The following is a 27088-nucleotide window of genomic DNA, read 5'->3' on the forward strand; positions in this document are numbered from 1 at the left end:
GCCTTGTTATAGGAGTGTGTTACTGTGGAGGCAGGCTTCGAGGTCTCATATGTTCAAGCCATACCCAGTGCCTCAGTTCACTTCCTACTGCCTGCAAGATATAGAACTCTCAGATCCTTCTTCAGCACCAAGTCTGCCTATAGGTTGCCATTTCCCACCATGATGATAATGGACTTAACCTCTGAAACTATAAACTACCCAACGAAATGTTTTCCTTTATCAGAGTTGCTGTGGTCATGGTATCTCTTCACAGCAATAGAAACCCTAACTAAGACACTGATGTTATGATCTGCAGGCCTGGTCTGTACCTGGGTACCCTGTCCCTTTAAAAGACAAGCCCTGCCCTCTCCCAACCCCTCCCTTTCCGCCAAGGAAAGCTGATATCCCGCCTCCTCCAGTCTATTCTCTCTGTCTCTTTCCTGAAAAGCTAACTTCTGTTCTCTCTCCCCCATCTCTCTCTCTCCCTCTCTCTACCTCTCTCTCTTCTTCCCCTTCTCACCTTCATCCTTTCCTTTTCCCTCCATAACCCACTAAATAAACTCGCTCTGTATGATGTATCTGTCTGTCTCCCACCCACCACAATCTCTCACCCACCAAGGTGGCCCACCATGGCCCCAAGGCCTGGAGACCTGCTGAGGCCCCTCGTGGAACCATCGCCCCTCATGAGACCCGCCAAGGTCTCAGGGGACTCGCCGAGGCCTGGGGGACCCAACAAGGCCTCAGGTCACCCACCACTACCCCTCATGGGACCAGTCACCCATTTGAGGACCAGCCTTTCCCCGCCCCCCTTATATCTTTATAAAAGAATAACTGACTCAATCAGGAAGGAAGAATCTTGCTTTCAGTCCCTATAGCAAAACCAAGAGAAGAAGGAACCAGTTTGTTCTAGCTTCATTTCTGTTGTAGTGACAAGTATCCTTGGCATGGGAAAGGAAGGGTTTGTTTGCCTTACAATTCCAAAGTTACAGTCCATCATTCAGAGAAAGTCAAGGCAGAAACTGAAGCAGCTGGACACATTGCCTCCACAGTTTAAAGCAGAGAGAACAAACACAGCCTGGGTGGCTTGTTGGCTTCCAGCTAGTTCTCTACTACTAGTCAGAACCCCAGCCTAGGGAAGAGAACTGCCTACAGTGGGCTGGGTCTTCCTACATCCACTATCAGTCAAGATAATTCCCCACAGACATGCTCCCAGGCCAGCCTGATCTGCAGAGTTCCTTAGTCTGATGTTCTTCCTATGTGATTCTAGGTTGTGTGAAGTTAGCAATATAAACTAACTAGCAAATAAATGTTTGCTAAACCAGCAGGTAGCCTATCAATGTATGTATTCATATCTCACGAAGCCTTAAATCTCTTAGTTTTTTAGGTACAGTGTTGAGAAATGACTCAGTCATTAGCTGTGTTGGGAAGAGTTGCAGAAAGGCCTATGGCAGTGGGAAGGACTGTTGGGGCTTCTCTATCTATCCTTCTCTATCTAGCCTCTGTCCTCTTAGGTGTTAAAAATGGGAGGTAGGTGTCAGCCACATTGCTTTCATGCAGACGAAGTCAAATCTATGGTTGAAATATGATTGTGTTTATCTGCCTGCACACTTCCCAAATCAGATTCCACCTCAGACTTCCTTCCAAGGTGGTATTAGCATGTACACTGCTTTGATTTTTAGCGCCACGTTGACACAACCTAGAGTCACTGGGAAGAGGAAGCCTCAGTTGAAGAATTGTCTCTATCAGGTTGGCCCATGCCATGCCTGTGAGGAATTGTCTTGCCTGGTGACTGAAACAGGTGGCAACAATCAACTGTGGAGTCTACCATCGCTAGGTAGGAGGTCTCAGGCTACATAAGAAAAAAAGCTGAGAGTCAGAGAGTAAGCCAGTTAGCAACATTTCTCCACAGTCCTTGCCTGTACTCCTACCTCAAGTTTCTGCCCAAACTCCCTCAATGGGGAATTGTCACCGAGAAGTATAAGCTGAGAAAAACTTTTCTTCCCCAAGCTGCGCTTGGGCCATTTGTTTCATCACAGCAACAGAAAGCAAGTTAGACTAGCACGTTTGACTCGCTAGAAATCACAGACACGTGCGTGAACCAGTACGTCTCTAACTAGAGCTATGGTGCTCAGCAAACCATGCAGCCTCCTACTACAAAACACAAAGAAAAGTGGCTAGCTCTGGTGGCACCCAGGTTCACCTCCAACCCCACTTCTAAAATATCAAGTTTGAGACAGTTCAGTTTTCTCACTACCCGACTGATAACCTTGTTCTCACTCCTGGCCATGAACTTGCCTCTTTGGACTTGTAGTGAGGGTGGCCACAGGGCCTGAGTTGATCCCACATGGTCAATGAGTATAAATAGCCTCAGCCTTGTGTCTAGGATCCGCCAGGTACCTTTCTCCAAGCTGGGCTTTTCCTGGAGAGATCAGTGTGTGTGTAATCAGTGTGCAGGCTTATTCCCCACAACGCTCAATACATACAGCTCAGGGACTGCCATCCACACAGCAGGAAAAAATCTTCAGCAAAGCACCTGAGACCATCACATTCCTATCAAGAATGCATGTGAATCCTAAGCCCCAGGCATTTTAGAAGGAAAATGTATGTGTGTGGTTAGAGTAGAAGAAGCATTCATTGTTAGCATCCTGAAATCCAAATAGTGGTTCACTTTTGGCTCTACTAAGACCTCAGATCAACTGGACCTATCCTCTTTGCTCACCAGGATTCCTGCCAAACAAGCTAGTATTCTTCCCAATGACAGTCTCACTAATCAAAAGGGAGAGAGAGGTATATCCTATAGAAGAATCTTTTCTTTATTTCTATTTTCTCTTATTTTTTGAGACAGGGTCTTATTTATTCAGCTCACTATGTAGCCTTAGACGTCTGATACTCCTGCCCCCACCTCTTAAGGGCTAGGATAACAGTTATGGGCCACAGTGCCCAGTCTGAGTGGTGCTAGGATTTGAATCAGGCCAGCATTTACCAACTGAGCTTAATCTCCAACCCATATTTTTCTCTCTTTAAAGAATGGTAACGAGTCTGTGATTACAGAATTTTTCTAACAAGTGGCGTGCTAGAGGATGCTATTGGGTATGTAATTACTGCAGTTACTCTAACAAGAGCTATGCTGACGTTCAGGAAGCTGGGCTCTTGTGGCTGAGTCATAGAGTGAGCATCAGCTGTAAGATTCACTGATGAAGCGCTCGACAGAATTTGAGATGTGAGCACTGAGGCAGATGGTCACCATGGTGTCTGGAGTGTCAGCAGAGTTGGGAGTTCTTTGTACCCCTGAACTCTCTATGTTCCTCATGCGTGCAAACCTCAATGTGAGATAATCTGCTTACCCAATCCAATGAAAAGAGCCTTTTTCTTTTCATTTGTTTCTTTCGTGTGGTGTGTATGTGTGTGTGTGTTGTATATTTGTTTGATTTGATTTTTTTGAGACAAGATTTTGTTTCTCTAGATAGTTCTGACTGTTCTAGAACTCTCTACATAGTTCATGCTGACCTCAAACTCCAAGAGCTCTGCCTCTGCCTCAGGAGTGCTGGGATTAAACGTGTGTACCACCACACCTAGCTTTAAAAAAAAAAAATGTCTTTTCCAAACTGTGACTTTGGCAGCTTATAGCCCATAGGAGAGATGAAAATCCTGCCTGTGTTTTGTTCATGCATTTGTGACCCTCAAAGCCACCTGGTCACATGCAAGACCCAGAAATGTTACCAAAAGACGGACTTCCAGGGACCTGGCAAAGGTATGTTCTTTCCACAGTGCAGCCTTGTGCCTTGACAAGAAACTCGAAGCTCTTTTGTCACATTTGTATGTTTAATAGTGAGAGTCCGCTGACTAGACCAGTTCAGGGGAGGGGCGTTAACCTGACTGGTGTGTTTCACAAGAGGACTCTTAGTTCCTTCAGCACTGGTGAAGGCAGCATGACGTCCAGCTGGGGGGGTCCATTCCCCTCCAGGGAGAGATCCCTGGAAGGAAGGGGTCATGGTGCTGGAATGGCCACAGGCTGGAGCCCCACTGCATTCTTCTCACAGTTGCATGCTACATATGACCCAGCTGACACCTCCAGGGTGTGATGGCTTCAGACACTTCTCCTATGAAACTCTGTTCCCCGATTCATCTGGCAGACAGCCCTCAGCACAGGCAAAGGTTCCTTGTCTCCCCATCTCTATCACGGACCTGACCCCTTCGTTCACCCCTTCCCACCCTCGCAGACACCCACAGGTCTGTTATGTCCATAATCCTAATTCTTTCTTTCCTACCATGCCAGCCTCTTTCCCCGACCTGTGACTGTGCCGGTGACACAGGGTTCCGGACCTGAAGACAAGGGACAAGTTGCCTATCCTCACTTTCAGGAGAAATCAATACTCATCATGGGGATAGATGAATGAAAATAGAGAAAAATGTGCCCTTCATACTATCAATACTTTTCCCTGAATTTTCACTTAACCTATACACCAGTGCCAACTCATACTTACTTTTAAGATTCTCTTGAATTGCCTGCCTTTCAGTTGCTCCAAACACTCTTGCTCCTGTATGAAGAACACACAGTTCGTTATGAACATAAGCAACAACAGAACACGTGATTTTTAGTGTTGTTCTAACTATGGAAGTCAGAGAAAAAGATAGGTAGACAAATATAATCATATGTGTAATAGTAAAATAAAAATGCTGCGGATCCCCAAGCGGCTGCAGCTGCAGAAACACTGCAGGTCAAGAGGCGGCCAGTGGGTAGCGGGTCCCAAGAGCAGCCAGTCCACAAGACCACGCTGCAGGTCTCCCAAGGCAGCTGGTCCCAGAAACAAAGACATGGATAGGCATGACATGCAGAGTGAGGTTGGATATTTATTTATTTATTAGGTTATGGAAGGGAAGGGGAGAAGAGAGAAGAGCAGATAGAGGAGCAGAGAGGGAGACAGAGAGAGACAGAGAGAGGAGAGATTGAAGTTGCTACTTTGAGAGGGAGACAGAAAAGGAAGAGAGTCAGGCTACAAGCAGGAAGTAAGATCTGCCTGCCTCAGCAGATGGGGAAGGGAGTGGGCGGGGCTTGTCTCTTAAAGGGACAGGACAGATCATTACAATATGGAGATAGATAAATATAATTATATGGGAATTGAAACATATCACAACAATAGCTAAAAATTAGTGTTCAAATTTTAAACTTTGCATGATTTTCTTTAAGTTAATTTTTCCCCATGAGGCAATGGAGTTAATTGAATTTAATGTAGTTAAATTTACTTGTCCAGTATTTCAAGTAAGTAAGAAATGCAGTTATCTATGCTCTGAGCCTCATGGATGCCTCCTCCTTGAACTCTACTGTCTGGTGGCCATTTCAGGTGTGCTGTCTGAAATTCACAAGACGCTGACACCTAACTTACTGGACGCACTAGCAGTATTTGGAGAATAAGAGCATAGCAGACACCGATCTCTTTCAGTTCCTAGAGATGACTTTCAGTTAACACGCTGAGGAAAGAAAAATCTCCCCGCTAGAAGCCAAACTTTTCCCAGCTCTAGTCCAATTACGCCTCTAGATCAGAAATGCCCACCGAGTACATTTTTGCTTCCACCTGATTTTGAACTAACTAGAGAAAAATTTAGCGTAGAAACTGAAACTTAACAAGAGACAAGAATTTATTGAAGAAAAAACTTGAACATAAAACAGATATTAATCAAATAAGGACCAGAAGTAGGCATATAGGCCGACTGATATTCTCTGCAAACACTCAGAATACAAAGCACAAAGAGGCAGGAGCTCTGGCACATGAAACACAAGCAATAAACTGAAATTATGCTCATGATCACTGGGGTTGATCATTGGTGAAGCTTTCTCAATGCCAGGAGCCAATCCACTGGGAAGAAGCTTTTCTCAGCGGACATGTGCAAACCTTCTTATGGAGTCATTAAGCTCCATGACATGATACTAGAAAACTGAATCAGAATAGATTGTGTACCAAACCTTTGGACAGGCTATGTATATAATAAAAATCTTTTCTTTCTGCCTCGAATTTCTATAGAAATGTATTATTTATCAGAGATTTATTTCTTTAACATATATTGATATTATTTTACTCTTAATTTGATACTTTAGAACACTGGTGGTGTTTTCTTCTAGAATCAAATATGCTGTTATGAAGCTTCTATTTAAAAAGTGAAGTAAGAATTATTTAGCTCAAGTTAAATGAATTAAATGCAGTGCCAGAAAGTTCCTAGAGCTAGGTAGATAACAGTATGCCAAAGAAAGGCCCCCTTGTGCTACTGTAACAAGGTATGTCTTTCTGGGGAGTCTATAAACAACAGAAGTTTTTGGCACTACTAGAGGCCAGGAAGTTCAAGAACAAGGGCATTGTGGTTGCTTACAAGTTTTGCATACTGTAAATAGAGCAACTGTAAGGATTCAGGTGCAGTTATTTGGTGTTTCACATCCAGATCTTAATCCATTTGGCGCCTGCCCTGGTGCCTGATGGAAGATGAAGATGCAATTGAATTTTCAAATGAGTTTTTGAAACAACATTTCACGAGATGCTGCTGACTAGGTGCTCTCTACCTCGTGGACTCAAGGGTTGGCTTTAGCCTGTACTGGGTTCTCTTATGTATTCACAATGAGTTCTACACTTTCTCCTTTGTTCCGCCTGCTCCCAGAAGGCATTCACTCCACTGTCATCTGTGACAAGCTTTTGCCACCAGCACCCTACCAGCTAAGTTAGGGTTTGTCTCCCAGCATCAGTGCCTTGCTCCAGTGCTCGCTGGGTTTTCCTGGAGAATCCACTTTTCTGACTTAAATAAAGAATAATTAAACTACGCTTTAGCTAGGTGTTGTTTAAAAGAAAGCACTCTTGCTGTTTCTGTTAGTGTCCTAACCTTATAATCAACCGGGAGAAAATTCATGGAGCTAATCTTCCTCCTCTAAGGTGCGTTCTAATATTGCCAGTGCCCTTAAGTAGAGGTGTTTCATTTTTACAGTTCTAGGGAGTGTACACCTGTAGGGCTCAGAGGACAACCTGTAGGAGTCAGTTCCCTCCTTCCACCATGTGGGTTCAGACGATCAAACTCAGGTGGTCACGCTCGGTGGCAAACACCCTTACCTGCCTGGTCCGTGTCTCCAGCCCCGTTAGTGAGTTATAAAGCGTTAGTCTTCACAGCCCGTCCTCCTTTCCCTAGCACCTTGTTTGTGGCTATTATAAACAGGCTTGTTTCCACTTTATTGTTTCTCTCTAGTGGTTGTGTGTATATATGAAAACTATTGATTTGGGTGTGTGAGCTCTGCTCCCTCTCGTTCTACTGAACTCTCTGTATTTCAGCTGGGCTGTCTTGAGGGTGCCACGTATGCAGTCTGGTCAGACGGCTCTTGTATCACCTGCTCCTTTCAATTATCGCACCTCTAATTTACTTCTCTTGTGCTGAGCGGTAGTTTCCATAGATACCAAATAACGGGACTACACTGTGCATTCTTCTAACGGCAGCAGAAATGCCTCCAGGTTGCCCCATTAAGCTGTGTGTTTTGCCAGACACTGGCTCCGTTTCTGTGACCACGGTCATCCTTCTCCATTGTATTCTAAATACAATCTACTTTCGCATTTTATCTGAAGTCATGATTTTTTTTTTCCGATGCTGGCTCTATGTCCGTGTTCATAGTTATCTTTTTGTATTGTAGCTTTACATACAACCTATTTTCACATTCTGGGAGAAATGAGCTATTCTGTTTAGTAAATTGTAGTTTATTTAGAAATTATAAAAGTCTGTGATTTTCTTTCTTGTGTAGTCTCAATCAAGTGTGTATTTTCAACATGGTCATTTCTAAAATAATTTGAGGCTTTTCTTAGTTTCATAACATTATATACCACCTTAAAGTCATCTGTCTGATATTTTAAAAGTCAGTGGGTTCAACAAACCTTAGATGGATGGTTGAGGAATGGGATCTTTGATGATTTTGCTGTTTACTTTATAGAAATCAGAGTTTTTCTGTTTTCAATAGTTCTTCCTCATGATATTCTATAGGGTATTACTTTTACTCCAATCTAAATTTGTGCACTTTTTTCTGGTTTCTCTAAGTAGGGTTTCTCTGTGTAGCTCTAGCTATCTAGCTATCCTGGAACTCGCTCTGTAGAGCAGCCTGACCTAGCACTCACAGAGATCTGCCCGCCTCTACCTCTGAGTGCTGGGATTAAAGGCATGCACCACCACCACCCAAATTGATTGTGTCAATTTAGGTTAATTTATTTCATTTTATGTATAGAAATGCTTTCGGTTGCATGTATGTCTCTGTACCTCATGTGTGCCTAATGTTCACAGTGGTCAAGAGAGGATATCAGATTCCCTGGATCTAGAATTATAGAAAAGCTGCCATGTGGGTGCTAAACCCAGGTCTTCTGGAACAGCAATAAATGCTCTTTACAACTGAGCCATCTCTCCAGCCCTAAATTAAGGCCATTTTAAGAGAAAATAGGTTGTCCAAATATCAGTGATGGTTCCAAACAACTTTTCATTTTATAAACTATCGAAGCATTATTTGACGGAGTAGATGTTGCTGGTACCACACCCAAGCTCCTCCAGGGTTCTCTTGCATTGCTGCTCTATGCACTGGCAGGGAACCACTCATAGCTATGTCTTCTCCTGACAGATGCCTTGGCTAGAGGAAGCCAGTGCTCTTGGAATACCTATAGCTGACGTCTCACAGAGTACTGAACTCACAGCCTTGCCTAGAGGCATGATAACCTTATCCTAGAATTTTCTGTCATGTCAACCTCAGACTACAACAAAATCTCTTCTTCACCCAGCTTCTGCCCTTTCTTGATTTACTATAAATTATCTCCTGGAATCTCCAACTCAGCCTCTGATTTTGGGTGTCCTGACCTAAGACACATTGTTTATACAAAGCATCATTTATGGGCCATTCACTGCACATCCCAAGTATTAAAGATTTACAAACTGGGAACAAGCCAGATGGTGGTGGCACAAGCCTTTAATCCCAGCACTCAGGAGGCAGAGGCAGGAGGACCTCTGAGTCTGAGGCCAGCTTGATCTACAAAGCTAGTTTCAGGGCAGCAAAGGCTACACAAAGAAACCCTGCCTTGAAGGAAAGAAATGGAACCAAAGTATCACAAAGAGGGTGCAACTCATTTCCAGGCAACAGTGGGCGGCTTCTGCCCACTAATGTCACCTCATACACTTTTGATTCATCCATGGGAACCAAAATTCACAAGACTTGAAGACTATTTTTTTGCCTCAATACAAGTAGAATCTTTATCTGATGAAGAGTGGGGAGTACGGCATCTTATAGAACTGAAGACCCCTCTGGGCTTATTCCACACCTCTATACTAGAACTGCAGGGTGAGAGACTTAAGAAAAACTTGTCTTCCTAGAAGGTACAATGTAGCTTGTGTTTCTAGTAATTTTTGCTTGTATTTTTGATATAGAATTCTATTTTCCAACTCGTAAAAGACTAATGTCATCAAGTCACCCTCTGTGGCATTTGGAGGGAGAAATAAGGACAAGACATCTATCTTCTGTTCTCCCCTAACTGAGACTGTCAACCTTGAACTTAGCTGACCCTCATAAGAATTTTTATAGCTTTCATTTTTACTATGTAATTCTCAAGCATTTAATTTTCCCCTCTTCCTGTTTTAATTTTCCAGTCCTTTGTTTCACTCCTGTCATCTTCTCCCCAAACTCTCCTCTTGACCCCTTTGTCTGGTTCACCACTCCCCGAATCACGATGTCTGGACTCTACACTGCCACAGCAGCCTCCTGCCTGTTACCTCATCTGTCTCCCTCTGCTCATCCAGGACGTTGCACTGAACCCATGCAGGGACAACAATGTCACTTTCCTGATCAAAAAGTTCATTAACAGTCTCACGGTCTAGTGTGTAAAATCCAGTGTCTATCTTAAGGGTGGCATTCAAAATCTTGTCATCAATTTCCACTTGCCTTTTAAGCCTAAGAACTACTACTTTTGTATATAAATCTCCCACTAGTACCAAAATGAACTTTTCATTGCTGTGTGCGCACACACACACACACACACACACACACACACACACACACAAATTAGGCATGTTCTCTATCCTGTCTATGCCTTGGGCCACTGTATTTGTTCTGCCTAAGATACACCATTTCTCAGGATCTGCTCAAACACTGAAGGTCTACTGTAAGCTTCCTAAATATGATTCTGTGTGTATGTGAGACAGAGAGAGAGAGAGAGAGAGAGAGTGAGAGAGAGAGAGAGAGAGAGAGAGAGAGAGAACGAGAGAGAGAATGAGAGAAAGAGAGAGAGAAAGAGAGAGAGGGAGAGGATCTTATTTTACAGATCTTCTGTTTCTATACTGTCTCCCTAAATACATGCTAAAAGGCAGGGCCATGTTTTAAGTGTCTTGTCTCCTGTGTTACTTAACTTGGTGCTGGCACATTGTAGGTGAGATTAATGAAAAGTGAATCAGCAAATAATGCATTTCTTGAGCCACATAATTGTACTAAATATGGCAGAGCCTGGAGTCAAGCAGTGTTGAGAATTAATGAGGGGCGAAGGGAAAGCAGTTTCTTTTTTCTACGGCTCTAATTTCCATGGAATCAAAAGAAGCCAGGGCCTCAGGAGTCACAGTGCCTACTCTCAAAGAGCAGTCTGAGTTATAGCCCGTGTACGCCAGCCGTCTACATGCTGAAACATTCTTAGCGAGAGTTAGAAATGCTGGTTTGCATCACTCGAAATACCTGCTTTAATGCAGCTAGAATCTGAAAATGCTTTCTCCATCAAGAGAGTGTCCTCATTAAGTGTTCCTCAACAGTCCACGGATCCTGTTAACTCTTTCAATTAGGAAATGGCTCCTAGGCATCCTGGGAGAGGTGACTAGCTGGCTCCTGCGGCTCCCTGTAGCTTTAGCTCCTGCTGACAAATGACTGTCAGCTCCACCTGCAGGGCTCCCAGTCAGGAGGAGCCTGGGGAACAACTAAGCAAGAGGATTACTGGACCCAAGGAAAGAGTGCCAGGCATGGTGTGTAGCTGTTTTCAGCTTTCCTGCGGGAAGAAAGCATTAGGACTTTGCTTGTATCCTCTTTTTGCTTTTCTCAAAGCAGGTTAGCTGCCGGCTTGAGAACATTCTCAAAAGATTATCAAGAAACTAAATCCCACCACAGGGAAGGAGACAGTAGAAAGACAGCATGTCGTGGACACCTGAGTCCTTCTAAGAAATGGAAGTCTAAGAAATGGAAGAGCCAGGAGAGCAATGAGAATGGGTAGGAGGTAGTGTGTGTGTGTGTGTGTGTGTGTGTGTGTGTGTGTGTGTGTGTGTCTGTGTGTCTGTGGAGGGGTTTGCACTTAGGAGGACAGGGACAGACCCAGCTGGGGAGTGTTGTTTCAAACCTGGGACAAATGGCTAACATATCAAAGTGGACTCTAGCTGCCAGATTCTCCCTGCAGCCCTCAGTCCCTACCTGTTACAGGGCCCTCCTGGCTCCCTACCCTGAATTCTCCAGCTCATAAGGCTGGGCTATTCTTCCCTATATAACCTGATTATTTTGGTTACCTGATCTTTGTACCTTTGGGCCTTCTGACTGCTGCACCTAGTACCCCTCACACACACACACACACACACACACACACACACACACACACCTCTCTTTAACCCTTGCTTCCCCTCCCCGTCTCCTCACATGGCTCAGTCTGGTCATGTCCACTCTGGACTCTTCCCTGCCTCTGGTTATACTCTCCCACACATCTACAATAAAACTTCTCCTCCACCATGCCTAGAAGCAGTCACGTTCTTTTCCTTTTTATTTTTTTATTTTTTTTTTCGTTCAGCACAGTTGGCTGCCATGGAGGTTGTAGCATGGATAGTGGATTAACCCCTGTTAACCGCAGACAATACAAGCACTCATTTGCCCTCCTTTCCCTTACCCCATCCTTAGGCTTCCATCTGATCCCCTTGGCAAAGTATTCTCCCTTCCCTCCCTGCCTCGTCCCTATTCTGTCCCACAAAGGAAGATCCACGCTGGGGGTGGGAGTAGAGACGGAGGTCAGCCAAGCTTCAGGATTTAGTTATCAATGGAGCAATTCTCTACTTAGAGTCTGTATCGAGTACTTTACAAGGCTGTCAGCACTGTTTGCGCTTGGAAAAGTAAATCTTATTAAAAATGGAAGGTCTGCTCCACTGGGGGGCCCAATTTGCATATCATCTCTTTAAAGAAACGGTTCATACATAAATTTATCAAAGGATTTAACAGAGTCCAGGAAAATCTGAGGCTAAGCCCGCACTCTGCTCCTACCACACACCACACAGAATCCGAACCTCAGCAAACAGCAGCATGCGCACACATAGAGCAGAGCCTGTGGGCAGCCCAATCCCATGCTCTGACTTTCAGTTGCGGGATCTTGAAAGTTGGATTTTTATGGGATCCTCCAACAAGGACTGAAGCCATCTCTCTAATTACACAGACTCCTGGGGAGCCCCTTCTTAGAGGATTTCATGGAGATTCTGCTTTCTATTCTCCAGGAATTCACCATTAAAGTGAGGAGAATATGTGTGCTCACACTTGCATCCATGAGGACAGGAGAAAGAATCATCTTTGACCTTCTCCGTAGTCTTCTGAAACACTGGCAGCCATGACATATTTTAAAGACCTTAAATTTTGAATGTGCTTTCAAGGTTTCCAGAGAGCCAGTTTTGTTGACCAAGTTCCTTTGGCTCTGAGTAGATGGGCATTATCTTGTGAAAAATAAGTCATGAAATGTCTAGTGTTTTTTTTTTATGTTAGTATGAGCTATTTGTCATCTCGTAACAGTTGATCAAATCAGGGAAAAAGGTAAAAATTTGGAGATGGCAAAGTGGGGTAAGAAAGGGAGTAGCCCCCATTTTATAGGTCAGAAACTGGTTATTCAGGGAGCGCCCTCTCTCGCTCTCTCTCTCTCTCTCTCTCTCTCTCTCTCTCTCTCTCTGTGTGTGTGTGTGTGTGTGTGTGTGTGTGTGTGTGTGTGTGTGTGTGTGTACTCATGCCATGGTAGACGTGTGGAGGTCAGAGTTCAACCTCAGGTGACAGTCCTAACCTTAGCCTCTTGTTGGAAACAGGGTCTCTTGTGTTTGTCACTACTAGCTAGTTGTCCCCCAAGCTCCCAGGGCCTCTCTGGTCCTGTTTCACTGTAGGAGTGCTGGGATTACTGACGCAGGCGACAGCGCCTAACATTACATCAGTTCTGGGGATTCGAACTCAGGACCTCTCGTTTGCACAGCGAGCAGTTTACCCACTGAGCCAGCCCTCTGATACCTCGAAGAGAGCGTTTTCAAGTGGCCATTCTGTCAGTGTGGCCTCCAAACTCTCTGCTCTGGCTCTTGCCCTGCAGTGAGAGTCTTTAGAGGATGAGATGATAACTGAAGGTGTTTTACAAAATGCCTCTGGCGATCTTGATGGAGCTGTTAGAATTCCTTCTGTAGGTCACTAGCAGAAGCTCACTTCAACAGTCCTATAAATCACTCCATAAAAGTTATTTACTTCTCAGGTTTTATAGCCCCATAGACCAGCAGTTGTGTGTCCTGTAAATAGACCAGAAAGGAGAGAAATAATTTGGGGCTACTCCTTTGGTGCCTCTAGGAAACCTCAGAGTTGGGAAAAGATTTGTCTCTGAGCCAGGGAAAGTTCTGCTGCCTGCTTCCTCCCGTCTATCCTGCAGCTCCCGGGAGAGGGGGGAAGCTTTACAATTTCTAGTATGACTCCCCCCCACTTCCTTTGCTTTTATGGATTCATGACATTATTCTTAGGTATAAGAGTCAGGAAGTATAGATTTTATATAGATATATATAATATAATAGAAGCAGAAGTGTCTAGGGAGATGAAGGGCACTAATGGGAGAGAGAGAGAGAGAGAGAGAGAGAGAGAGAGAGAGAGAGAGAGAGAGAGAGAGAGAGAGAGGTGAGAACAGACGTAGAGGAAGAAGTGAAAATGTTCAAATGCACAATATACGCTTATATTAAAGCATTCTTTGTATGAACCGGACAATAAAAAGCAGAACCATAAAATGCTGTCTCCTGGGCAATACAGTGGCCACTGTACTCATGAACTCATAACAGTTTCGGTGGCCTGCACAGGGCCTGCATGAGTGGGCCCATCAATAGTCCATCAAAGATGTGGGAGGGACTTAAGTGGGCTGGGCCGTCCCTGGGAAATAATGGCAGTATATGGCTACTTGGGGCTGGGAAGACATTGTTTTCAGTGGTACCCACTGGTGAGTGCCCATGCTCCAGTGGCTACCCATCTGGCCCTGATTACATTCAGTGGGTCACAAAAAAGCCAAAAACAAAGCAAAAAGACATAGAAGTGGGACAATGGAACTTTGTCAGAAAAAGTGAGGTTGGTGCGGGTCAAATGGGGATAAGAAAGGGTAAAGAAATTAATGTGATTACAATGTATTTATATATATGTGTGTGTGTGTGTGTGTATGAATATGAAACTGTCAAAGGAGCATTTTTAAATTTCCTTGTGTAATACAATACCATGTATGATGAACATATACAAAGATTTTAAGATTTAAAGATTCAGGACATGCCCCTAAATCAGAGTCCTTGGAATGAGATGAGAGTCAAACCAGATCCCAAGCAATGGTCATAGACACAGCTCAGAGCTCCTTCTCAAGGCTGCACTCAATGTAGTAGCCTCAGAGTGGAGCTGGTCACTCTGTCTGCCCTGACCACCCACTTCTGATAAGGTGTCCAACCTTAAACCTAGAGAAGGGACGCTCCCCTCAGACACCACTTCATCAGCCCCAGCCCCAGCCCCCGCCCCAGCCTCTGACATGTGACGTGTTCTGAACCTGACCCTGTGTCATGTCTCCAGCCTTCACACCTCTGTGCCCTGGGAGGCCTAAACATCAGCCCTGTAGCTACATTCTGCTTTCTGCCTTGCTCCTGAGGCACGAGTTGTACGCAAACCACACACTCTTGAGTGTTCCAAACCACTGGACCTTGTCCGGCTACAGGGTTGACCTCCAATGAGGTATGAGACTTCGAAAGGCAAGTGTCCCCCAATGCTCAACTGTGTGCTAAGTAAAACAAAGGGCTAAGTACAAAAAAAAAAAAAAAAAGAATCCAGCAGGACTTAGAGAGAAAGAGAAGTACATTTGGGATAGAAAGTGAAGGAATGACATCATCTGAATCCCACAACTCACGCGGATCCTGAAAGCTGAAGGAAAGAAAAGCCCAAGGTGTCTCCCCAACACCCTGTATACTAGTAACTTTTTTCATTGCTGCGGCAAAAGAGCTGACAAGAGGCAACACAAGAAAGGAAGGGTCTGTTGTGGCTTATAATTCCAGAGCTTATAGTGCATCATGGCAGGAACGCATAGTGACTGATGATAACTGATCATGCATCCATGGTCAGGAAGCAGAGAGTGAACAGGAGATGGGCCAGCTGTGAATTCTCAATGTTTGTCCCTGTCCCTAGAGACCCACTTCCTCTAGGGAGGCTCCACCTCCTAAATGCTCCACAACTTCCCCACACAGCACTCCCTAGAGAGTGAGCTTACAAACACAAGAGCCTATGGGGGCCATATATTCACCTCACACTTGGGGCCACCTCTCGCCCTGAAAATACAGATGTGTCTGCAAGGCAGAGCCCAAGCTAGGGGTTTTTCCTGGGCCTTCCCTGCCTTCTGTGCACTTCCGTCTCAGTGAAGATACAGCTGTCATTCCGGAGGGCAAGGACCTGTGGCAGAATCTCTGGGGGTAGAATTTAGATTGTTATTGCACACATGACTAAGAGCCCAACCTCTGTCCATTTAAAGCCCCTGAGGTGGCCCAGCTTCTCTTCCAGAGACAAGTTTGACTATGACTGTCTCTCCTTTATCTCTAGTATCAATATTTCCACAAACTTCTGCTACAAAAGAAAAAAAAATCTTTACTTCTCATCAGGTCAACAGTCATTGGGGCAAAACACAAGAGTGACCATGTTGCTCCCAGTCTCAAGATCTCAGAATGACGTCTGTCAGTCTGGGACCTGACCTTTGTGTGGCTGTGGTGATGTAGACTGAGAGCAATGTAAAGGGAGGGTCTATCTATTTTGTGCATTGTTTCAGAGATTTCAGTCCATTGTGTCCAGGGTGGCATAATAGGATAGAGAAACTTTCGCCCTAGTGGGCTGGGAAGCAAAGAAAAGGAGACTATCCATACTCCACTTTCTTTCTTTGTCAGCACCTTCTGTTCCACGGAGGTTCCCAGCCCAAGGGATGGTGCTGTCACATCCAGAATGAAAGTTCCCCAACATTTGGTCCTCTCTGGAAACAGATTTATAAATATACCTGGAGACATGTCTCACAAATCTCCTTAGGTGATTTTAAATGTAGTCAGGCTGACAATAAAGACCTGCCATAAACACTAAGGCTGGTGGCTCCAGGAAGGTTGATACGTTCCCTGCAGTGGCATCCTTGAAGCTAAGCTGTTCTGACCACCCTCTGTGTCCCCTAGGCTTGGACACCAAACAGGCGCAGGTCATCGTCCTGTCCTCGGGGACCAAGTGCATCAGCGGTGAGCACATCAGTGACCAGGGGCTCGTTGTCAACGACTGCCACGCTGAAATTGTGGCCAGGCGGGCATTTCTTCACTTCCTCTACACTCAGCTGGAGCTGCACTTGAGGTAAAGGGGCCCCTGGCATGGGCAGGACTGACACACCTTAGCTAGTGAGGAGCCAGGCGACGAGGCAGTGGGAAGGAGAACCACAGCCAGTTCAGAATGTGCCATGCACTTGGCAGATGCCATACATAGCAACTGACAAGGCACCATATAGCATCTGTGTTTATTCAGACTTGGAGCGCCCTTCGGAAACTGCACAGACACAGAAGTGTTCAGTTGCCTGATTTGGCATTACACCCAACATCTCACTCCGGGAAACATGCTGCTTGCCTCCATGTTACACACACAAGTTACCACACAGGTGCCCACAGGCATGACACACAGGAAAACATCTTGCCATGGCTCATTCCATTTGGTTATTTTTTTTCAACTAAAACACTCAGGCAGCCACAATAACATCCCTCAAAAAGCAATTTTCTTTATGAAACTCAGATATCCACAAGAACACAGGGCACAGCCATCCCTGGAATTATACATATCTTCAATAAGCTATTTGTCCAACCAGCTACTCAAATTACAAATGTCAATGGGACAAGACAGCAATACAGTTCTAGGAGACACCCGTGGATCGCAGGGAATTTCTTGAAAAAAAAAAAAAAGATGCAACCACCAAAAAGGAGAGGACAAAACAGGGAAAGACAGAGAAAAGAAGGTGAAGGACAGAGAAAGGAAGGAAAGAAGAGAGAGGGAGGGGGAGGGAAGGAGGAAACTGACTTGGCTGTCTCTCAGGAAACAGGAGTCATTGCTCTCTGAAACCGCAATTCCATCAATTGAGTTGAAAGACTGTTTGGTATAACGTGAGATAACTTGAATCAATGAGCTTGCTCCCTGGGAAAAACTTTCATTTCGGCCATGGAAAGGTGCCAGGTTAACACTGACACTTCTGCTCAATTCTGACAAAATTGTGTCCTCTTCAAGCAGGGTTCACAGGTCAGCTGTTTCTACAAAGGGTAGAGAGTCCCCTCAGCAGCCTGGTCAGTTTGGGTTTGAGAATTTCTTAACTAGCGTAGCTTCTTAGACAGTTCAGAATTATTCATGTCTGGCTAGGGCCATCTCTCACGGGCCAAGCTCATAAATGGGCTGTCATTTTATTTCCTGTCCCCAGTCCTAATCTCGGGGTCAGGCTGTTTTCATTGTGTGAGCCAAAGGCAAATGGCTCTTACAAAATACACGGTAGCCATCTTGATAGAGGTATTCAATACTTTGTAGGCCTTGTCCTACGAAGTCAAGTTACCCTGTCCTGATGGCCTCAGTTTTCCCCAACATCCCCACATTACCAAATACGTGGGGATTATTATCCATTCCCTAGACTTTTAGATTTCAAGTCAGGAGATGTGAGTAAAGTCGTGTACCCTTGTGTGTGCATGTGTGTGCTTGTGTGCATGGGTATGTGCAGGTGGAGATCAAAGACAAACCTCAGATGTCATTTCTCAGAAGCCATCTACCTTGTTTGTTCTGAGACAGGACGTTTCACCGACCTGAAACTCCCAAAATAGGGTAATCTGATTGGCCAATGAGGGATGGGAATAAGCTCTGTCTCCACCTCCCTGGCAGTGGGATCAAAAAAGCATGCCAGCAAGCCTGTATGTTTTTAAACATGGGTTGTAGGAAATAAACTTGCATCTTCATGCCTGCCAACCAAGCCATCTCCTAAGCCTACCATATACATTTTAATAATGATTTTCTGGAATGAAGAGGTGCTAAGAAATGTGGTCCATTTGATGGAAGTTCTGATGTCCCCATCAGGAAAAAGCAGGCTGTCGTATGAGCTGGAATCTCTCTGGAAGACACAATAAACCCCAGCAGAAGCACAGGTAGATTTGTTCATGTGACACTCCATACACATTCCTGAAGCAAGCCAGTCACAGTGGTTAAATTGCTGTGGGTCTCCTTGACAGAATGCTCTTTCTTTGCATCTTCCGGCTGCCCTTTCTTATCGTTTGAAACCGGGTTCCTTGAATCCACTAATAATGGCCTCTCGGAGGGGCTTTAGTGAGGGACTCATTCACATGAACCTGTTAGCAAGTGCAGAAGTCACACAAAGGGGAAAGGGCCCAATATATGCCAAGCAGGCTCAAATAAAGGCAGTACCTTAATACACTCAATTAATTTTTACCTGAGCCTCTGAGCAGCGCATAGCAGCATGATATATTGCCACATCAGTTCCAGGAGGCCTGGTGAGGGGTCAACTGGGATAGACAAGAGCTGGAAATCTCTCAAAATGTGAGGAAGGATTTCTACTGAAAACCCAACAACTCAGTAGGAAACACTCTCCAGGCCCCCCCATCTCAAGGTGTGTTGCAGAAGACAATACAGTCAACTTTGCCCAGACTTGGATGCATTTTAGGCACCGCACAGTTATCTGGAAAAGTCAAAGATATGCCCATCCCTGTCCTGTAGAAGGATACCAAAAATGGCTGCCAAGGGCCTCAAGAACAAGTGAGCTTTCCCTCCGTGGGTCTGACTCTGCACTAGGGAACCAAGACTGGATGCAGTTGCTCACGGGACTGCAGGAGAAGAGCCACACATGATGGAGGAGTCTGCTTGGGCACAAGAAAGGAGGTGGTAACACCTGAGCTTGGAGGAGCCTCAAGGATTTCCGGGGACACAATGTCCGTTTTGCTGCCTATGAGATCTCAAGGCCCTGCAAAGCAAAATTATCACCAACAAGGCAGAACTTGTACAAACAGCAAGAATGGCAGAAAGCAGACTGCAGGGCCTTGTAGAAGGGTCTGGAAGAAAAAACACAGCTCAGTTGTTCAGTGCCCAATGTGGTATCATTCCTCCTTGGGAAGGCAGGCCTGCTACAATGTGAGGTTAAAGGCTGTGAAGAAGGTTTTCCTGAAGCGAAGATTAGGAGGCATGGGTTAGTTCTAGATCTACCCTGAATGATTTTTAAAAAGCCAATTCTGCACTGTTTGCTGTTTCCACCTAGTTTGCTGGCACCCAAGCTCAGACCCTGCTTAGAACCCCTTTTCCCTCCATTGCACACACTAGCGCCCACTTAGGCTGCTTTAGTCGTCAGTGTCTCAGGACATCTCCTGAATGGGGACTTGCAGGCACAGAGGACTGTGGTTTTGTGAGGGTAGATACTGGCTTGTAAAAGATAGATCTAAAATGGTTGGAGAGACACTTCAGTTTGTAAAGTGATTCTCATACAGAATGAAGACCAAAGTATGACGCTCAGAATTCATGCCTAAATAGAAGAGGGAAAAAAGTCGGGCATAGTGGCACATGCTTATATTCCCAGAGTTGAGAAAGTGGAGACAAGCAGACCCTGAGGCTCACCAGCCAACCTAGCCTACAGCCTACACGGTGAGTTCCAAATCAAGACTCAATGTCAATATATATATATGGTGGATGGTACCTGAGGAATAACACCTGAAGCTGTCTTCTGACCTACACATACACACACACACACACACACACACACGAGAGAGAGAGAGAGAGAGAGAGAGAGAGAGAGAGAGAGAGAGAGAGAGAGAGAGAGAGAGAGAGAGAGAGTCCTGAAGTGTGACTGCTCAGGGAAGATGAAGATAGACATTACTGCTGGTTGTGTTTGTTCCCAGCTGGTTTCACTGAGGCCTGTTCCCAAAGTGTTCATGCAAGGGGCAAACAGCATATGAGCGTAGAGAAGGTAAAAGCTGGGGAACTGCTAACCCCACAAAACAAGACAAAAAGCAAGCACCGATTGGAACATCTTCATGTGTTTTGTCGTAAGTGACCTACATCCTCTTTGTGTCCATAGCAAGCATCGAGAGGACTCCGAGAGATCAATATTCGTTCGTTTAAAGGAAGGAGGCTACAGGCTTCGAGAAAACATCCTCTTCCATCTCTACGTGAGCACGTCCCCCTGCGGAGACGCCAGACTCAACTCTCCCTACGAAATCACCACAGATTGTAAGGAACCACAAGTTTGCCTCTTGTCAATAAACAAGGCCAGGCCAGGTTCCCTCTGGCTAAGCTCTGTCCCAGGCCACCTTGGCCAAGGCATCTTGTGTGTAGTGTGGATGGATGGATGGATGGAAGTGAATCATTGCTACAATTAGCCAGATACCTCCAAAACCTCAGTCGGAAATGCTCAGACCACTGGCAGAAAAGTAGTTTGGGGTCTAAACTTAGCTACTTAATTACCATAGCACTCTGCTTTGTTTTACTAGGTCAGACAATCCCTGTATCCCAGGCTGGAAAATGGAACCAAAGAGAAAGCAAATGAGAATTACGCGGGGTGAAAGCAAACTCAAACTAGCTCTTTTCGCCTTCATTTGCAACTTGGGTGAGAAAGAAACTCAACTTTTGCAACATAGCCAGGGGCCAAAGTGTAGTGTCCCCGTTAACTTAAAAATTCCATTCCTAAGCCCTTCTCTAGGACCCACAGTGCCAGTCACCTCCCTCACCACTGTGCATTCCCAGGAGGGAGGACAGAAGCGGGTGTCCACAACCTCTTTGGTGTCACTGATGCCACTGTGTCTTGACAATAAAAGAGAGAAATCAAGGACTCTTACCTTCTCACTTAAATTATGCTAGATTCTATTATTGTAACGTGCATACATCTTCTACTTATTGGTGTGTATACCACACACGCACTCACAGTCTCCCAAACTCTTTTTTTTGTGTTCATTCTTTCCTAATTTATTGATTGATTTGCACATATGTGTGATGTGTGTATGTGTGTGTGCGCACACGCACGCACAGACACATGTGTGACACAGTGCACCTGTGGAGGTCAGAAGACAACCTCAGCATCCATCCTCACCCTCCACTTTATTAGACAGGTTTTCTTCTTTGTTGCTTGTGGCTGTGCACAACAGGCTCACTGGCCCCTGAGTTCAGGGATTCTCCTGTCTCGGCTTCCCATCTCACTATAGGAGTACTGGGATTGCAGTTGTTCAACACTGCACACAGCTTTACATGGTTCTAAAGGTGTGAGCTCAGGTCTTCAAGCTTGTACAGAAAGTGCCCATCACGGGCTGGAGAGATGGCTCAGAGGTTAAGAGCATTGCATGCTCTTCCAAAGGTCCTGAGTTCAATTCCCAGCAACCACATGGTGGCTCACAACCATCTATAATGGGGTCTGGTGCCCTCTTCTGGCCTTCACGCATACACACAAACAGAATATTGTATACATAATAAATAAATAAATGTTTTTTAAAAAAAAGAAAATGCCCATCACACAGACATGTGCACTGATGTGGGAGTCCCCTCTATATGCTATGATTACCATTAATGAATAAAGAAAAATGGCTTGGCCTGATAGGGTAGAATAGAGGTAGGTGGGGAAAACTAAACTGAATGCTGGGAGAAAGGAGGTAGAGTTAGGGAGAAGCCATGTAGCCCTGCCAGAGACAGATGCTGGAACTTTAGCTGGTAAGCCACAGCCTTGTGGTGATATGCAGATTATTAAAAATGGGATAAATTAAGATATAAGAGTTAGCCAATAAGAAGCTAGAGCTAATGGGCCAAGCAGTGATTTAAAGAATATAGTTTCTGTGTGATTCTTTCAGTTCTGGGCGGCCGGAATGAACAGGCAGCCTCCTCCACACACACACATGCATGCATACACATGTATATACACACACACATACACGCATACACACACATACTTTCTCAAAATTTGTGTGATCTCCCTTGGTTTATTCTATTCCCATTGCCCTTAGTCCAAGGCTGTGTCTACATTCATGTTGGCCGAGCACCACCATCCCCCCCATCCTCCTAGGGGCAGTGGTTATAGTTTCTCAGATGGCATGTTCCCTTTTCTGATTCTCACTCCAGCTTGGCTCTCCCGTTTGCTTTCTAAAACACGTGAAATGTAAGGAATCCCTGCCAAACCCTTTCTTAAAGGCAGAGCAATGGAGTTGACAAAAATGAAAAGAGAACTTTTTTGAGTAATTATCCAATTTGAGAGTTAGACAAATGAGCTAAACATATATGGATTTAAAGACCTACTGCTTTCCCGTGTCTTCTTTGTCTTTGTGAGCATCCTCTACGCAAGCCTGGCACACAGCAGGAATTTGATAAATGTTCTTTCTTTCCTGGCTTTGGAGACTGGATCATAAATGTAACCTCACCTACAAGGAGAAAAGAGGGTTAGAACCAACCCTTAATAACCACGGAGTGTGATGTATTTCCACTGAAGATTTCCTTTGAGCACGACACATTTAATGGTTTGATAACTTCCTTAGATTCAGATTCCCTTCATATACTATATTGCTTTTTGCATAAAGTATGTTATATTCTATTTAGCTCAAATGAACCCCAGAAAAAGTTAGCTGTGTTTATATAGAAACACACATACAACTGTTTCGTTTCACCAAACGGTCTCTGCAGGAAGAGCTTTCTGGGCTCTTTTGTATGTCTGGTCGTTTGTATGTCTCTGTGATAAAAACACCTGACCAAAGCAACCTAAATGAAGAAGGCTTTGTTTGGGGTCATGTTTGCAGAAGAGTCAGACCATCATGACAAGGAAGGCATGGTATGTTCGCATCACGGTTACCAGGAAGCAGCAGGCAGAGGTAAAACAGAAGGCAAGCTATAACCCCAAGGATACATCTCCAGTGGCTTCCTTCCTTCAAAGGCTACAACTCCCATTTCTCACCGCTCCCAGTGATATCACGGTGTTTCAGATCCATTAAGAATTACTCCAGTAGTCAGGCCAGAGCCCTCATGAGCTAATGGTCTCTGGAGATGTGCTTATAGATCTTAGAGTATGTTCTACTAACCTAGATGTTCCGTAATCTAATCAAGTTGTCTATCAAAACTTGGGTGGGTAAGAAAGTGGAAAGACTTGGGAGGTGTTAGAAGGGAGTTGAATATGATCAAGACATATTGTCCAAAATTCTCAAAGAACTAATAAAAACTAATAAAAAATTAATCAGCATATCATGTGTTAGCCAGTCATGGTGATGCATGTTGGTAAAATATACTGAAAAGGCAGAAGCAGGAGGGTCATGAGTTTGAGGCCAGTCTGGGCCACACCTTGGGCTGGAGAGATGATTCAGTGGGTACAGTGTTTGTGGTACAAGCATGAGGGTCTCAGTTGGAATCCCTAAACCCTTGTGAAAAAAGGAAGCCAGGAGTATCTGTAAACCCAGGGTTTTTGATGGTGAGGCATACACACACTTGCACTCATACACACACACACACACACTCATACACACACACACACACTCATACACACACACACACACTCATACACACACACACTCATACACACACACACACACACACACATGCGCGCAAGTATGCATGCTTGGGGGGAGGGAAAGAGGGGGGAAGAGGGATGGAAAAGGGGGTGGGGAGAGAGAGGGAAAGAGAAAATTAAAAGGTATAGAAGGAAGGATCTGATTCATTTTCTTAATAATATCCATCAAGGTAGATCTACATGATACTAACGTCTCTAGATATTTGTGAAATTTGGTCCATTTCCCAATAGCTCTTTGAAACATTCCGAGTTAGTTCTAATTTATTCAGCTCCCTCCTTAGCCTCTGTAGCCCCAGCAGGAGTTAGGAGTGGGCTGAGTGAGGACCACAAAAATGTCGACCCTGCCTGAGGCCTCGGTCCCCTGTGGGGACCATTCTGGCTCATTGGGTTTCCCGTGTCTCTGTACATCAAGCACCAAGTGTGGCTTCTCAGCCTTCGGTTCTAACTTGCAATGTCAGTGGTTTAGAAAAGCAAACAAATGCATTCTCAGAGGCCCCCTGAGGTTCGCTTCCACACACAGATGTCTTTTATTTCATGGCGCTTTTAAGAAGTGGCAGGTGCTGGTAGGAGGAGAAAAATGAAGCCTTTCCCTCACAGTGTTGCTACGGATAAGGCAGGCAAAGGCAAGACGCTAGGCCTGCATACCGCTGATTTAAGCGGGTGTCTTCCAGCCCGCCGGGGAGCACAGAGAAGGTAGGCACTTGCTGTCTTGCAAAGTGGACTCATCAGCTAAAAGCCATGCATCATTTTCCCCTCCTTGCTCCATAAGGGCAAGAAAAGCCAACTGTGTGCTGTCCTCTGAAGGAGCCTTCAGAGAGACTGCTCGGCATCCCCCACGCCTCCTGAGGAAGGCAGCCACTCTCAGGAGCAGCTTCCTCAATTTCCACCTGAGAGACATTGCTACAACTCTCCCGCTGTCCCTCAAACACTGATTTTATTTTTATTGTTCCCCTTTAAGGAGGGCTGGACTGCTGGGTAATGGAATTCAAGTGATCAGGTCTTTGCCTTTAGGGGCTTCTTCCAAGGCCAGCAAAGGGCTGAAGACAATAGTGACAATGGGCCAAAGGCAGACTTGCAGAGAGCCTCTGGGAAACTCCTGTGAGCTCTCCTAGAGGTCCACAAGCAGGCACCATCCACTCCCTACAAGTTAATTTGCAGAAACTCCAACTTCCCTACACCAGAAACTCAGGGGCTCAGGGGCCGTGTTCCTAAATGAAACACTGGGAGCCATCTTTCCTAGTCCTGACTGTCAGTGTGGTGTTGTTAACCACAGAAGGGGAAGAGCACAGACACACTCAGCCAGCTCCAATGAGATCTTCATCTGGGATCTAAGAGACATTCCAAAGCAAAGGAAGCTCCTGGGCAGGACTCTGCCTTCCCGAGCTTCTGTCTCTGCCAGGCACAGAGCACTGACGCAGCTGATCCCTGAAGCTCTTTGTCACCTTACTCCCACTCTGTCATTAGGTCTAAGACAGCAGCTGCACAGCTCCGGGAGCCCTCAGTGTGCTGACCCTCAGCAGCTCGCAGCTGTGGCAGGATCGTTCATTCTCTCCCTCGCACATGCATACGCCTATGTAGCTCATGCATATAAACACATGCACCTGAGCTCATGTGTATATAACACAGAACACATACATGCATAAGGTCATGTGACCACATGTGATTTATCAGAGTCTACAAGAACAACTACAACATGACTCTAAGTCCAAGAAACCTGTGTGGCATAAATTGTTCTTCTTCCTTTGAATCAGTGTAGAAACACAGAGCAGAGCAGCCTAAGAAAAAAAAGATTACAGTTTTAGGTTTTGGAGGGTGTTGTGTTTGTTTATTGTAGTTTTGTTGTGGTTTTATTTGGCCTGATTTGTTTGGTTTTTTTTCCCCCTTAAGACAGGCTCTCATAAATCCCAAGCTATCCTCTAATTTGCTATGTAGCCAAAGGTGACCTCAAACTCTCAGTCCTCTGTCTATTTCTCCTCATCTGCTGGGGTTGTGTGAGTGTACACCACACCCAGTTAATGTGGTGCTGGAATCTTGCTCAAAGATTCACTCATGCGGGGTAAGAACTCTAAAACAGAACCATATCCCCAACACTTTCCAGAGTTTTGAGCTATGATGTTTAACACGTTTTAAATTAAAACATAATTACAGATGTCCCCTATTCCCTTTTATCACTCCAGGTACCATGTCCCTTACTTCTAATCCCTTCCATGCCCATCCTTACATTTTCAAATTGATAGCCTCTTTCTTGATTATTATAGAGATGATAGATAGATAGATAGATAGATAGATAGATAGATAGATAGATAGATGATAGACAAATGTATAAATACTTTCTGCTGAGATTGTTTTTGCACAAATATAGAAATAAAACCTACTGAGTCTATTTTGTTGTTTATGTGTTTGTGGTTTTCAGGGCTGGCCACTTTGTATTGGATGACCAGCTGGTGGTGGGGCTCATCCCTGGGAGAGGCTAATTTTTCTTTTGCGTATATTATTTGTCTAAGGGTGAGACCCTATGTTATCTGACTCTTCTGTGTTTTCATGTCTATTGATATTGTCATTGTTTAGGTCTTGCTTATGCACCCATTTCTAGAAGAGACATCTCTCAGCAGACTTCCTGGTATTGTGACTCTTACAATCTCTCTGCAATCTCTTCTGTTATATCCTCTGAGACATGGGTATAGAAGCTGTGCTGTGCTGGCTGCAGATGTATTCACTGAGTCTAGGGTACGCATGACCCATTCTCTGCATTGTGTCTTGTGGTTTTCTCTAATGGTCTCCATTTGCTGCATAGAGAATCTTCTTTGGTGAGGAGTGATAGTTACACCTATCTGTGGGTATAAGGATAATATCTAGAATGCAGTTGGCAATTATGCTAGTCTAGCAAAGTGGCAGTAGTAGTGTCTTTTCTAAGATAAGTGATCTCACTATTCCCAGGGCTAGGTTTCTAGTAACAGGCATGATTTCCCTCCTGCTGAGTGAGCCTTTAATCTACTTAGCCATTGGTTACCACCAACATGTGAATGCCACTATTTCACCTGTATGGATATCTTGCCATGCTTATCACTGTTGTCCATAGGTGTCACAGGTATGAAGGCTATTAGTTGCTTCCCTCCCTCAGCAACTTATATACTACTTTCTAGTGCTGTGGAAAGTAGAGTATAAGATGAAGGCATTCATGTTTGATATAGCTCAAGTAATCCAAGTCCTGCATCCTATGTGTGTGATGTCTTCAGCAACAGGTGCTTACCTTCCACCTGTGAGACACAACCAAGGGCAACAGCAATAGCTGCATT

The 27088-nt window shown here is 44.9% G+C and overlaps 1 protein-coding gene across 1 annotated transcript in view; it reads left to right on the forward strand.

The window, feature by feature from the left end:
- The window catches only part of Adarb2 (adenosine deaminase RNA specific B2 (inactive)), a gene marked incomplete at its 5' end in the record, with an annotated part of 191617 nt that overhangs the window by 120447 nt on the left and 44082 nt on the right, over positions 1-27088 (forward strand). The window contains 2 exons of the mRNA XM_038334718.1: positions 16426-16594; positions 20340-20491. Coding sequence (XP_038190646.1) covers positions 16426-16594; positions 20340-20491 — 321 coding nt within the window. The remainder of the gene's footprint in view (positions 1-16425; positions 16595-20339; positions 20492-27088) is intronic.

This window comes from Arvicola amphibius, chromosome 6, assembly GCF_903992535.2.
Source record: "Arvicola amphibius chromosome 6, mArvAmp1.2, whole genome shotgun sequence".
NCBI lineage: Eukaryota > Metazoa > Chordata > Mammalia > Rodentia > Cricetidae > Arvicola > Arvicola amphibius.